The sequence below is a fragment of the Polypterus senegalus genome, chromosome 1 (genome assembly GCF_016835505.1).
Source record: "Polypterus senegalus isolate Bchr_013 chromosome 1, ASM1683550v1, whole genome shotgun sequence".
Taxonomy (NCBI): Eukaryota; Metazoa; Chordata; class Cladistia; order Polypteriformes; family Polypteridae; genus Polypterus; species Polypterus senegalus.
This window is the reverse complement of record NC_053154.1, coordinates 6,075,079-6,089,746: the sequence shown is the minus strand read 5'-3', so window position 1 is coordinate 6,089,746 and position 14,668 is coordinate 6,075,079. Positions and strand designations below refer to the sequence as shown.

General features: G+C 43.8%; 1 protein-coding gene across 1 annotated transcript in view; it reads left to right on the top strand.

Moving 5' to 3' along the window:
- The first annotated feature begins 4,269 nt into the window (after positions 1-4,269).
- The window catches only part of pdhx (pyruvate dehydrogenase complex component X), a 292,521-nt gene continuing 282,122 nt past the window's right edge, over positions 4,270-14,668 (top strand). The window contains exon 1 of the mRNA XM_039744023.1: positions 4,270-4,455. Coding sequence (XP_039599957.1) covers positions 4,320-4,455 — 136 coding nt within the window. The 5' untranslated portion in view covers positions 4,270-4,319. The remainder of the gene's footprint in view (positions 4,456-14,668) is intronic.

Here is a 14,668-nt window from a genome sequence, read left to right as displayed (position 1 = left end):
ATTGCACATAATTTAAATATTGCACAATAATGATGATCATGTGCAGTGAGTAGTGGATGTTGGACCCTGAGAGTAATGATATTGTACAGTATACAGATATTACACAGTTATTATTCAGTACCATTTCGATATTGGATATCGCACAGTTGATGGACAGAAGGAAGTCCAGGGGTTGGGGGGTTAGACTGTGTAGTCATTGCATGTGTGAGTTTAGAATGATTTTGGCTTTTGGGAAAAAACTGTTCTTGAGTCTGTTTGTCCTTGTTGTGATGCACCTGTAGCGCCTCCCTGAGGACAGCAGGTCAAACAGATCAGAGCCAGGGTGGGAGCTGTCCTTGATGATGTTTTTTGCTCTGTTGAGGCAGCAGGAGGTGTAAATGTCCATTAAGGAGGGGAGAGGGCAGCCGTTGATCTTCTGTGCTGCCTTTACTACTCTCTGAAGCCTCTCCCTGTCTGCCATGGTGCAGCTGCCGTACCATACTGTGATACAATATGTCAGCAGGCTCTCAATGGACGAGCGGTAGAAGGTCAGTAGCAGGTTGGAGTCCAGGTTGTGCTTTCTGTGGACCCCCAGGAAGTGTAACCTCTGCTGAGCCTTTTTGATGACTGCTGTGATGTTGTCTGTCCAGGAGATGTCAGCGGAGATAAGGACGCCAAGAAACCAGAAGGTATAGACCCTCTCCACACACTCGCCATTGATGTAAAGGGGGGCTAAGTCGGTGCTGTGCCTCCTGAAGTCGACAATGATCTCCTTGGTTTTCCTGCTGTTCAGAGCCAGATTGTTCTTTGCCCAGAGGGGACTGGGTGGTCTCGTGGTCTGGAACCCCTACAGATTTTATTTTTTCCTCCAGCCTTTGGAGTTTTTTTTTTGTTTTTTCTGTCCACCCTGGCCATCGGACCTTACTCTTATTCTATGTTAATTAATGTTGACTTATGTTTATTTTTTATTGTGTCTTCTATTTTTCTATTCATTTTGTAAAGCACTTTGAGCTACATTTTTTTTTGTATGAATATGTGCTATATAAATAAATGTTGATTGATTGATTTGAACACCAGGCTGCCAAATTTAGGAGCTCCTCTCTGTAAGCTGCCTCGTCTCCCTTTGAGATGAGTCCGACCACTGTGGAGTCGTCAGCAAACTTGACGATGAGGTTGTTGTTGTGGGCCGGACTGCAGTGGTGTGTGTAGAGACTGTACAGATGGGGGCTCAGCACACAGCTTTGCGGGGTACTGGTGTTCAGTGTGCGAATGGAGGAGTGGTGGGGGCCGAGTCTCAGTCTGGAGCCGGTTGGTAAGAAAGTCTTTTATCCAGACACATGTGAGAGGGGGGAGGCCAAGTTATGACAAAGTTTACAACACCTGGGGCCTCATGTATAACGGGACGCGTAGAATTCACACTAAAACATGGCGAACGGACAAAAGTGGGAATGTGGGTATGTACAAAAAAATCAAGATGCATAAAACTGTGTGTACCCCAAGTTCTACACACTTCTCCTTTACAAATCCCAATGAACGTGAAATTTAATGCACGTACACGTGCCTACAGCCCCAGCTTGACTCCTGTCAGAATTATGCATCATTTAATATGCAAATCTTTATAAATATTACCTGTTTGGTTAAAAAACAATGGAAAAGGCACATGAAGACAAATTTCAGCGAATGCGAAGTGGAGGTAAAAAAAAAACGTACAATTTATTGGCTTAAGCAGTGGTATAACCAAGAAAAGGAAGTGATATGTGGCAGCATGGCAGAGACACTCGAAAATTCAAGTTCAGAAAAGTTGCACAGTGCCCGAAAGAAAAAAGAAGTGATTAGATATCAAAGTCGACGTGAAAAGGCGAGTTGCAGCCCCGCCGTCTGTTTATTGTGTTTCAGACAATATTACAAAAGCTGACCTCCATGCTGATGACATGATGGTGCTACTGTGCCAAGCACATCTTCGGGCGCTGGCTTTACCCACACCTCTGCCTCGGAAACCACTGGGAGGCCATCTGGCTGTAGTGGATGCTGCAAGAGATGTGGCCAATGAACAAAGGAATATAAGAGCCGTACTATTCGATATTGACCACAACAAAAATGAATTAGTTAAAAAAAGCAATGCTGCATCTGATTACCTGTTTTTACATTATGCTAATTACATTCAAATAAAGTTGTAACACTGTCCGACTTGGCTGATCATTTGGTGGATCAGGGTCAGGTTTCAGCTACAGGCAAGTCACGATTATGTGCCACATTATGCTGCACTCTACACACTTGCACACTGCGAAACTCTTTCTGTGCAATATAGAGAAGCGCATTAATAAGAGTGGAAATGCTTTCTATTTACATAAGCAAATTCATTCTCTGAAGGCGCCTTTATAGTGTAGCAATGGCATCGAGTGCCACAACGGACCGATTCTCTGCTCTTTACTTTGAGGTGACTCACTATACTTAAAAGGACTGCTTGCCTTTAGCTGCACTAGTTGGAAAAAGTACCCATGACTGTGCGGAGCTGCCGTTTTTATAGGTTTTCAGCTATAAATGATGTAATGTAAACTCACTCCTTCCAAAAAATATATTACTGTAGCCTGGAGTAAAATGGGCAGATCTGCCAATAAATCAATCAAATTCCACTTCAGGAAATCATGTTGTTACCTGGCTGATGTTACTTGTCCAGTGCCATTGTAATAGCAATGTGTGTGCAGTTAACCTCTCAATTACATTTGGAAAAGCGGACATTGCTGCAAATTGTGCTTTTATGTTTGCCAGTTTAAACACAGTGTAAGGAAATCTTATTGATCTGAATGACAAGTGGATAATACCATCCTATACAGCTCACATGGCACGACTCGGTGATGATTGTGAAATATCTGATCAGTCAGCATGTTGAAAAACTCCTGTTGCTGAAAACCTGAGAGTGAACAGAACAAGCAAAGTAGCAGGCAGAGCGCAAGTCCTCAACGTCTGCCCTTGTAAAGCCTGCGCCAGCTCAGCACACACCGCCAAGAGGATACGCTCTTGGAAATCGAAATCTACTTAAGAGCCAGCCGTCATCATCTGTAAATACATACTCTCTTCTAATTTTCATTTCCGATGTCTATTAACAATGCTACAGCAGCAATGGTAGTTGGAATAGTTTGGCCATTCTGTGCGCCATTATATTGTTACAGAATGATTACAATCAAGTGAACTACCGTATATCCTCGCTTTTAAGTTCTGCCACGGATAAGTTGGGGCTTGATTTTACCGTATAATTTCCAGTATTTTATAATTTGAAATCAAACAACTCACCAGGACCAGATCATATTTATCCTCGTGTTCTTAAGGAGGCTAGTGAGTACAGATATAAACCCTTGACGCATATTTTTCAGAAGTCACTGAGCACTGGAGAGATTCTGAAGGACTGGAAAATGGCAAATATCATCCCATTATATAAAAAAGGTGACAGGGCAGATCCAAGCAATTGTAGGCCAATAAGCTTAACAAGCATCACAGGAAAATTAATAGAAGGAATTATTAAGGAGAAGATTGAGCAACACCTGGCAAGGACAGGAGTTATTAGGAACAGTCAGTGTGGGGTCAGAAGAGGGAGGTCGTGTTTTACTAACAGGCTGGAATTCTATGAGGAGGAAACAAAAGGATACGACCAGAGAGGAGCAGATGAGATTATTGATGTGGACTTTCAGAATGCATTTGATGAGGTGCCACATGAGAGGTTGGGCATCAAATTAAAAGAAGTGGCAGTTCAGGGTGATGTTTTTAGATGGGTGCAGAATTGACTCAGACACAGGAAGCAGAGGGTGATGGTGTGAGGAACCTCATCAGAACTGGCCGATGTTAAGACCAGCAGGGGGCAGTGCTAGGGTGCTGCTATTTTTAATATATGTAAATGATTTGGATAGGAATATAAGTAACAAGCTGGTTAAGTCTGCTGATGATACTGCTGATGATACCAAGATAGATGGATTAGCAGATAATTTGGAATCCTTTATATCATCTCAGAAAGACGTGGACAGCAGACAGGCTTGGGCAGACTTGTGGCAGATGAAATTTAATGTCAGTAAATGTAAAGAATTACACATAGGAAGTAAAAATGTGAGGTTTGAATACACAATGGGCACTTTTGCCACTCGCAATATGGCGGATGCGCTGACGTATCGTGAATGTGGCGTCTGTCTATATACTGTATGTCTATTTTCTAACCAATACTGGAGCAGGGCGTCTCGGAGTCCCGCCCCACCCCGCCGACTCTGTTTAAACTCCCCGCCTTACAAGTGAAGCGAGCGAGCGAGCGAACAGACAGGCAGCTGTTTAGACAGTCTTAGCGGCAGGACCTAAACATGGCGGCCTCCTGGCGGCTGGGATTTCAGGGGATTGTGACCGGGATGAAGTGGACAAAACTCCACAAATGTCATGCCTTCCCCGGGAGTTTATTGGGATGTAAACGATACGTTTTCCAGTCGCCGCCTGTGCTGGGTAAGTAATTTCGATCGGCTCTTTCAAACGAGTTTGTCATCTGTCAAGGATCTGCTTGCCTTTGACGAAAAGAAAACCCGAAGTACTTTGGAGTAGTTAAGTGCTGCAGAGTTCAAGAGCTGATTTATGTGTTTGTAGCTGCTGCTGTAAAAGGTGCGCTTTTTCTAATGCATTACACTCGCGTTAAGTTACCGCCTGTCGTAATTCTGGTGCGCCTTTTGAACGGCTTTTTAATTCGAGTTTTAAAAGCGCCACGCATCGAGCTGTCATTGAGACGAAGGTGAAGGAAGGCAGGCAGAGAGCAAGCGTGCGGGCGAGCAGAATACCCATTTACATGTATGGGCTTACAGATGCTTTTATCCAAAGCGATTTACAAAGAAGGTCAACCTGATCGAGTAACATCAGTCCTGGGACTGTTTTGAGCAAGTGTAGCCGACCAAGTGACAAAAATTGATCACCACAAATGGAGGGCTATAAAGCCAACATAAGAAAAAGTAACAAATTAACAATATGGCAGATTAAAAAAAAACATTCATGAATAATTTGGCAGATATCCACAGAACAGAAGGGTTTTTAATCGCTTCTTAAACACCTTGAGGGAGTAAGTAGTTCGGATGGTAGTGTGCATCTAGCTAGCTATCATATAGCGCCTTTCACATCTAGCTAGCTATTATATAGTGCCTTTCACATCTACGTAGCTATCGTAAAGTGCCTTTCACATCTACCTAGCTAGCTATCATGTTTAGCCTTTCACATTTAGCTAGCTATTATATAGTGCCTTTCACATTTATCTAGATAACCAACAAGCTATCGTATAGTGCCTTTCACATCTACCTAGGTACCTACTTATCATGTTTAGCCATTTGCATCTACCTAGCTATCATATAGTGCCTTTCACATCTACCTAGCTATCTATCATATAGCGCCTTTCACATCTACCTAGCTATCATATAATGCCTTTCTCATCTACCTAGCTAGCTATTATATTGCACATTGCAAATCTAGCCAGCTACATAGCTAGCTATTATATAGCCCCTTTAACATCTACCTAGCTAGCTATTATATAGTGCCTTTCACATGTATCTAGATAACTAACAAGCTGCCATATAGTGCCTTTCTCATCTACCTAGCTAGCTATTATATAGCGCCTTTCACATCTACCTAGCTAGCCATCATATAGCGTCTTTCACATGTATCTATCTATTTATCTATCCACCACATTGATTTGAAACAAAGCAATCATGTGATTGAAGTGCAGACTTTCAGCTTTAATTCACGGGGTTTAACAAAAACTTTGTATGAGCCATTTTGAAAAGACAGCCATATTATCTTATACATGGGGGGCTCATTTTTCAGGGGAGCGGACGTTTTTGGACAAACTAACATAATCCTACATCTGACAATCACTTTTAATATTTGGTGGAGAATCTCTTCCAGTGCATGACTGCCTGAAGTCTGAGCCCCACGGCCGTCTCCAAGTGCTGGGTGTCCCCCATAGTGATCCTTCCCTGCCGCTGTCTTCAGGTGCTGCTTGTTCGTTGGACTTTCTGCCTTCAGTTTCATCTTCAGTAAGTGACACGCATGTCCAGTTGTGTTGAGGTCAGGTAACTGACTCGGCCATGGAAGAATATTCCACTAATTAGTGTAGTAAAGCGTTGGTTTGCTGTCCCAGTGTGTTTTGGCTCATCGTCGCTCTGTACTGTGAAGTGTCCGTGACCCTGAGCCAAGCTGTGTACCAAGATCGGGAGTTGAAGAGACAGGAGGCTGTGTCTGTCCCAGGTTGAGCTGTAGACGGTGGTCCTTCGTCCAGGTTGAAAGACGAGTAAGACCTTCAGAGACTCGAGCCGACACCGTGTTGTTGTCCTCCTATTTCAGCCAGCATTTCTCCCCTGGCTGGGGTTCAAGGTTGTGTTTATTGTCAGTTCTTTGTCTGTTTGTTTTTGTGCCATTTATTTATGGGGATGTTTCTTTTGTTTATTATGTGCATTATTCTTTGTGTCTGTTTGTAACTAGAAAATGTCTTATGTCTTCCGTGCTTTGTGGGTGGGGCCACCTGCCGGTCACCACCAGGAAGTGCCGTCCACACGATTATATTGAAGAGGCCTTCCATAGTTCCTGGTGTTTCATTTCCAATGCACTAAGGAGTTCAGTGGAGTGCTCACTTGTCGTTTGCTGTACCGTTTTGAGAATTCCTGCATTTTTGAACCCGTGCTCTGTTTTTTTGACTTCACATTGGGATTCTGAACTGGGGTTGTGTTTGCTGTGCGTTGCCTTGCCTTCTCAGGGAATTCCTTTTCTGCTGTTGGGTGCTTCTTGGATTAAAGAGCCTTTTGCTAAAATACATCTTTTAAATTGTAAATATTCTTCTAGGACCCTTTTGTATCTAATTGGGGTTTGGATGGTAATTCCCAAACTGTCAAGAGATGGCAATTTTTAAAAATACAGGGTGAGCCCAAATGAAGTAGCACATTTCTGAAGGTCGTTGTTCGAGGTAGAGGCAGCCGAGTGGGTTGGGGTTTGGGGGTCCTTTGATAGTTGATCCCTTGTAGAGGTCCACATGCACACCATGCTTTCGCTGTCGAACTGTTCTTCAAAAACGGTGAATCCATCATCAGTATGCAACGTGCCTTCTGAACGCACTTCAGCATTCCTCCTCACTGTGACGTCCCAAATCGGAAAACAATTCTACCGTGGGTGGCTAAATGTAGACAGACGGGTCCAACATTGAACAGCGAATCTCCAGGCCGTCCTCTGACTGTACAAACGCCTGAAAACATCAAAGCTGTAAGGGCATCCATTTTGCCATCTCCTTGACGTTCAGTGCGCTTCTGTCTTTGGCATTTCCAACACGTCGTTTGCATGAGGACCTTAATTTCCACCCATACAAGATGATGGCAGTGCAGGAAATCACTGAGAGAGACTGGGAGAGCCATAGAGAGTTGAGCGTCAACATTCTGTAAACCGTTCATCGAGATGCCATTGTCGTGTGACATCAGCGACGAGGCACATTTCCATTTGAATGGTTGCTGCGTAAATAAGCAAAACTTTCGCTACTGGGATGAAACCAATCCTCGTAAACTTCATCAGAGACCCCAGCACAGTGGGCACACGTGTTACAGTTTGGTGCGCCGTTGCTGAATTTGGTATTGTAGGCCCTTTCGTTTTTGAGTTGGGAGGAGCAACGGTCACCGTCACTTCAGAACGTTACATTGAAATGCTAGAGTCCTATTGAGATGCTGTGGAATGACGTAGATAGATAGATACTTTATTAATCCCAAGGGGAAATTCCCATACTCCAGCAGCAGCATACTGATAAAGAACAATATTAAATATCAGAGTGATAACAATGCAGGTATAACAGACAATAACTTTGTATAATGTTAACGTTTACCCCGGGTGGAATTGAAGAGTCTCATATTGTGGGGTCTCCTCAGTCTGTCAGTGGAGCAGGACGGTGACAGCAGTCTGTCGCTGAAGCTGCTCCTCTGTCTGGAGATGATCCTGTTCAGTGGATTCTCCATGATTGACAGGAGTCTGCTCAGCGCCCGTCGCTCCACCACGGATGTCAAACTGTCCAGCTCTGTGCCTACAATAGAGCCTGCCTTCCTCACCAGTTTGTCCAGGCGTGAGGCGTCCCTCTTCTTTATGCTGCCTCCCCAGCACACCACTGCGTAGAAGAGGACGCTCGCCACAACCATCTGATACAACATCTGCAGCATCTTATTACAGATGTTGAAGGACGCCAGCCTTCTAATGAAGTATAGTCAGCTCTGTCCTCTCTTGCACAGATCATTAGTATTGGCAGTCCAGTCCAATTTGTCATCCAGCTGCACTCCCAGGTATTTATAGGTCTGCACCCTCTGCACAGTCACCTCTGATGATCACGGGGTCCATGAGGGGCCTGGTCCTCCTAAAATCCACCACCAGCTCCTTGGTTTTGCTGGTGTTCAGGTGTTGGTGGTTTGAGTCGCACCATTTAACAAAGTTCTTGATTAGGTTCCTATACTCCTCCTCCTGCCCACTCCTGATGCAGCCCACCATAGCAGTGTCGTCAGCGAACTTTTGCACGTGGCAGGACTCCGAGTTGTATGCCGCACATACTGTGGTCTGTCTGTAAGATAGTCCACGATCCATGGCACCAGGTATGAATCTACTCCCATCTCAATCAGCTTGTCCCTAAGGAGGAGAGGTTGGATGGTGTTGAAGGTGCTAGAGAAGTCCAGAAACATAATTCTTACAGCACCACTGCCTCTGTCCAAGTGGGAGAGGGATCAGTGTAGCATATAGATGATGGAATCCTCCACTCCCACCTTCTCCTGGTATGTGAACTGCAGAGGGTCAAGGGTGTGGCGGACCTGTGGCCTCAGGTGGTGAAGCAGCAGCCGCTCCATGGTCTTCATCACATGTGACATCAGGGCGATAGGCCAGAAGTCATTCAGCTCACCAGGACGGGATACCTTTGGGACAGGAGTGATACAAGATGTTTTCCAAAGCCTCGGGACTCTCCCCTGTTCCAGGCTCAGGTTGAAGATGCGCTGTAGAGGACTCCCCAGCTCCAATGCACAGACCTTCAGCAGTCATGGCGATACACCATCTGGACCTGCTGCTTTCCTTGCACAAAGTCTCCTCAGCTCTCTGCTTACCTGGGCTGCTGTAATTGTGGCTGGGAATGTCTCACCTATGCTGGTATCAGCAGAAGGATGGATGGAGGGTGCAGACTTGGAGAGCCATACACAGAAGACAACCAAAGAATATGGAAGAGTTAAGGCAGCTCTGCAGGAAAGAATGGGCTAAAATTCCCCCCGCACGATGTGCAGGTCTGATCTGCAGTTACAGGAAGCGCCTGCCAAAGGAAGGTCAACCAGTTATTAAATCCCAAGGTTCACTTACTTTTTCCACTACCACTGTGAACGTTGAATGCGTTTGTAAAATAAAGACATGAAAGAGTAGAATTTTTTGTGTGTCATTGGCTTAAGCTCATTGTGTGTATCAGGACCTGTGACTTCGATGAAGAGCAGATCACTTTTTATGGCCAATTCATGCCGTTAATCAGATCATTCCAAAGGGTTCACATACTTTTTACTTTGACTGTAGTTTGTCGCTCTGCTGTGAGTGATGCAACAGAGGACAGGCCATTTTTATGCACTTCACTGCTTGGTGGCCTCGTGTTGCAAATGTTGCAAGACTGAGCTGTTGTTGCTCCATGTCCATGTCTCCACTTCACAATAATAGCACTTGCAGTTGACTGGAGCAGATCTGGCCGAGGAGACCTTCCACATATTGACTTGTGGCAAAGGTGGCATCCTGTGACGGCTTCGCATTTACAGTCCCTGAGCTCTTCAGTACGCTCCAGTGTTTTGTTAATGGAGGTTGCTAGGCTGTGTGTTTGATTTTTGTACACACATCTGTTAGCAATGAAATGCCTGAACTCCATAATCGTAAGTAGACTTTTAACCATATTGTGTATTGTTAGTGTGTGCAGCACTGCAGTTTATCATGTTCACGGTGGCTTCGATCCCAGCATCCCTCCTTTTTTCTTTCTCAGGCTGTCAACACACTGGACTGTTTACAACAGGAGTCTCCAACTCCGGTCCTGGAGGGCCCCAGTGGCTACAGGTTTTGATTCTAACCCTTTTCTTAATTAGTGACCTGTGTTTGCTGCTAATTAATTTCATTTGAATTCATTTTATTTGACGTTTTCTTGAACACTCTGACCCCTTAATTGTTTCTTTTTCCTTAATTGGCAGCCAAACAATAACGAGATAGAAAAACAACTGGTGTCCATCACACAATATCTGAAAAGAAAGAAAGATGAGGGTCTCGGGAGTGTTCATCTACTCGGGTCCTCAAAACATTTTACCAGTGCTCTTAGAACTATAGGCCAGTAAGCTTAACATGCGTCACAGGAAAAATCTTCTTCTTCTTCTTTCGGCTGCTCCCGTTAGGGATTGCTACAGCAGATCATCTTCTTCCATATGTTTCTGTCCTCTGCATCTTGTTCTGTTACACCCCATCACCTGCATGTCCTCTCTCACCACATCCATAAACCTTTACTTAGGCATTCCTCTCCTCCTCTTCCTTGGCACCCTTCTCCCAGTATACCCATCATCTCTCCTCTGCACAAGTCCAAACCAACGCAATCTCGCCTCTCTGACTTTGTCTCCCAACCGTCCCACCTGAGCTGACCCTCTAATGTCCTCATTTCTAATCCTGTCCATCCTCATCACACCCAATACAAATCTTAGCATCTTTAACTCTGCCACCTCCCAGCTCTGTCTCCTGTGCCACCTTCCCCAGCCCATATAACATAACTGGTCTCACTACCATCCTGTAGACCTTCCCTTTCACTCTTGCTGATATCTGTCTGTCACAAATCACTCCTGACACTCTTCTCCACTCATTCCACCCTGCCGGCACTCTCTTTTTCACTTCTTTTCAGCACTCCCGTTACCCTGAATTGTTGATCCCAAGTATTTAAACTCCTCCACCTTCGCCAACTCTACTCCCTGCATCCTCACCATTCCACTGGCCTCCCTCTCATTCACACACATGTATTCTTTCTTGGTGGTCCTACTGACCTTCATTCCTCTCCTCTCAAGAGCATATCTCCACCTCTCCAGGGACTCCTCAACCTGGTCCCTACTATCACTACAGATCACAGTGTCATCAGCAAACATCACAGTCAGCAGGGACTCCTGTCCAATCTCGTCTGTCAACCTGTCCATCATCAATGGAAATAAGAAAGGACTCAGAGCCGATCCCTGATGTAATCCCACCTCCACTTTGAATGCGTTCATCTCTCCTACCGCAGACCTCACCACTGTTATGCTTTCCTTGTACATATCCTGTACAACTCTTACGTACTTCTCTGCCACTCCCGACTTCCTCATACAATACCACAGCTCCTCTCTAGTCACCCTGTCATCTGCTTTCTCCAGGTCCACAGACACAATGCAGCTCCTTCTGGAGATCTCTATTCTTCTCCATCAACATCCTCGGAGCAAACATTGCATCTGTGGTGCTCTTTCCTGACATTAAACCACACTGCTGTTCACTAATCATTACCTCCCTTCTTAACTGAGCCTCCGCTACTCTGTCCCATAGCTTCATGCTGTGGCTCATCAATTTTATCCCCCTGTAGTTACTACAGTCCTGCACATCCCCCTTATTCTTAAATATCGGCACCAGTACACTTCTTCTCCACTCCTCAGGCATCCTCTCACTTTCCAGGATTCCATTAAACAATCTGGTTAAAAACTCCACTGCCATCACTCCTAAACACCTCCATGCTTCCTCAGGTATATCATCTGGACCAACGGCCTTTCCATTTTTCATCCTCTTCAAAGCTGGCCTTACTTCCTCCTTGCTAATCCGTTGCACTTCCTGATTCACTATCTCCACATCATCCAACCTCTTCTCTCTCGTTCTCTTCAACCTAACCATCACCTCCTCGTCTCCACTATTTCCTTCACCAACCTGTCCATTGAAATCTGCTCCAATTGCCACTTTCTGTCCCTTGGGTACACTCTTCATCACTTCATCCAACTCACTCCCAAAATCTTCTTTCTCACCCATCGCACACCCAACTTGCAGTGTATATGCACTAACAACATTCATCATCACACCTCTGATTTCCAGCTTCCTAATCATTACTCTGCCTGACACTCTTTTCACCTCCTAAACACTCTTGACATGCTGTTCCTTCAGAATAACTCCTACCCCATGTCTCCTCCCATCCACACCATGATAGAACAATTTGAATTCACCTCCCAGTCCACCTGGCCTTATTCCCCTTTCTCTCTAATAAATAAAATGACTTTTTTGAATGTTTGTCCATGCTCTTTCTTCTTCGCTTTGTTGGTGACGTGTCCTCTAGAATGTATAAAATTTATCAGAGCTGAAAGCGCAGGAAGTGTGTCTGCCAAAAGCATTCACACGACTGAGGTTAGATGACTTGTAAGTAGAGCGTGACTTATGAATCTAATGTTAAAAGTCTCCGTCTCATGGGACTTCATACCACTCCAACGTTTTTGGAATCTTCTAAGTCTCCGACTTAAAGTGTAAATCCGAACAATATATTCAATCTCTTTTTGCTGTTCCGTTTTTTCTCCGAGTAATTTCCGTTTGTTTACGCTAATGCGATCTTTCCTGTCCTTTTTTTTTAATTTTCGTGCTTCCATTATTTCGAACCTGCTCTGTTTGTGTACCGCGCCAATGTTTTTGAATTCCTTACGACGTTCTACTTTGTCATGTACTCTTTGTCCTTTATTTCTAGCCCCGGGTGTGGTTACATCTCTTTCTCGCGTCTTTCCGAGATAATCACGTCTTGTCTCCTTCCAAGATTTCTTTTTAATAATAGAGAGCCAAGAGTTGGAGCCTAATTAAGCAAGGGGTTGGAGTGAAATTGGTTGGAGTTTGAGGCCCTGACTTTGTTGGTCTTCTGTTGACTCGCTCACTTCACATTTCATTTCTGTTTGGGTGCCATTCAAGGATCATTGAAGCATTTCAAAGGAGCAATGGAGAAATTCAAGGAACAAATCTTATAAAAACAAGTCATTTAAAATTAATTCAGAAGAAGTTAATTTGCAGCAAAAACACGTCACTTATTAAGAAAAAGGTTAGAATGACAACCTGCAGGATCAGACCCCGCTTTAAAATGATGATCATCCATACCTGAGAAACAATCTCATTGCTCCTAAAAGAGTACAAGTTGTTTTATTACCGTGAGAGCCAAGCTGAAAGTACTGGCATCAAGACAATTGGGAATTATTTGAATAAATGAGAACAGTAAGATGAATTGTTTTATGTGAAGAATGAGGTAGAGTGAACAAATCTGTGAGTCCTAAACACCTGAGCAGCTGGAAACTCATTTTACTGTGAGGAATGAGGAGCTACATTGTGTTTGTCTCTTTTTTTTTTTTTTTTTCAGTGTAAATCATTAACAACGAGAAGTCGGATGAAGTTGCAGTCAGTATCATTGCACTTACTTATTTCCAAATCCGTGAAAAATGGCTGTTTTACAGGATGAACAAACCGAATGAGCATCACGGCTTAGTTACATTTCTAACCCTGCACATTTTTCAATGTTTTGCCCTCCAGGCATTGCTTAAAGCCATTAATTAATGGGATGCGGCTGAATTTGTGGATGTGCACCATATATAATTCCTATAATTAGTCGATTCAGCCAGAAGGGAAATTGGCGCTGCTGAAGAATCCTGAGTGGACTTGTGGAGAAGATGCTCATTTTCAACTCGCTCGTACATACTGTAATATCACTTCATACATATAATTATGTGCATAAAAATAAGAAGTAAAGTTTTCCTAATGCAAAATCACCTTCAGAATGATTTTAAATTGATAAGTACTTTATACAGTAAATGTGAGAGGAACTTTTCAAACATGTGCAGGCAGACCAGTGAACAAATTTGTAGTGCCACACATTTAATTGGCATCCGTTAACTGCACAAGTGACGTCATTCACCTCAAGGCTCTGCCCGACGGTATCCGATGTGTCAGTAACGTGTTTTAATTACGTACCATTTATTATTTTATTTGCTAAGCCCTCCACTATTTTCCATTTAATTCATATGGATAGCAAATTGTCATAACCCTTTAACTGTGTAACAGAAAAAAGCAGAGGCAGAAAAGGTTTGGGGATGGCCGCCCCGCATACTTAAATATCAGGCAGCAAAACAAAAAAGGCGTCTTTACAGAGTGGAGTTGAAAATGGAACCGGCTAACAAATTGGTTCTCTGTGTGTGTACACAAAGGGGAGTCGAGGTAAACTTAAAAAATGGGATTTATTCGAAAATGGATTAAACCTTCACAGAACTGATGCTGTCATTTCTCAATGGAGTCTCCACCCTTCTGAATACACTTGTGCCACCTGCCTGGCAGTGCCCCGAATTTCAGTAGAATAAAAGGTTTTCTCTTGTCCACTAGAGCTGCTCCCATCGATCTAAATCAGCCGATTTTCACTAAGAAAAGATTTAATCAGTGATTGTTAAATCACCAAAACTGATCATTTCAGCCCCTGCCTTTCTAGGCCTTACAGTAATTTAGTTGCAGTGCTCCTTTACGCAATTTATTACGGTAACTGAGACAGTGCGTGTCTTTTTTTTTTATTTTTTTGGCAACGAACATCTTATAGTGTAAACAAAGCAAATCAAGGCTTGTTTTATAAGAGTGTGAGGTGATTTGAATATTAGCATGC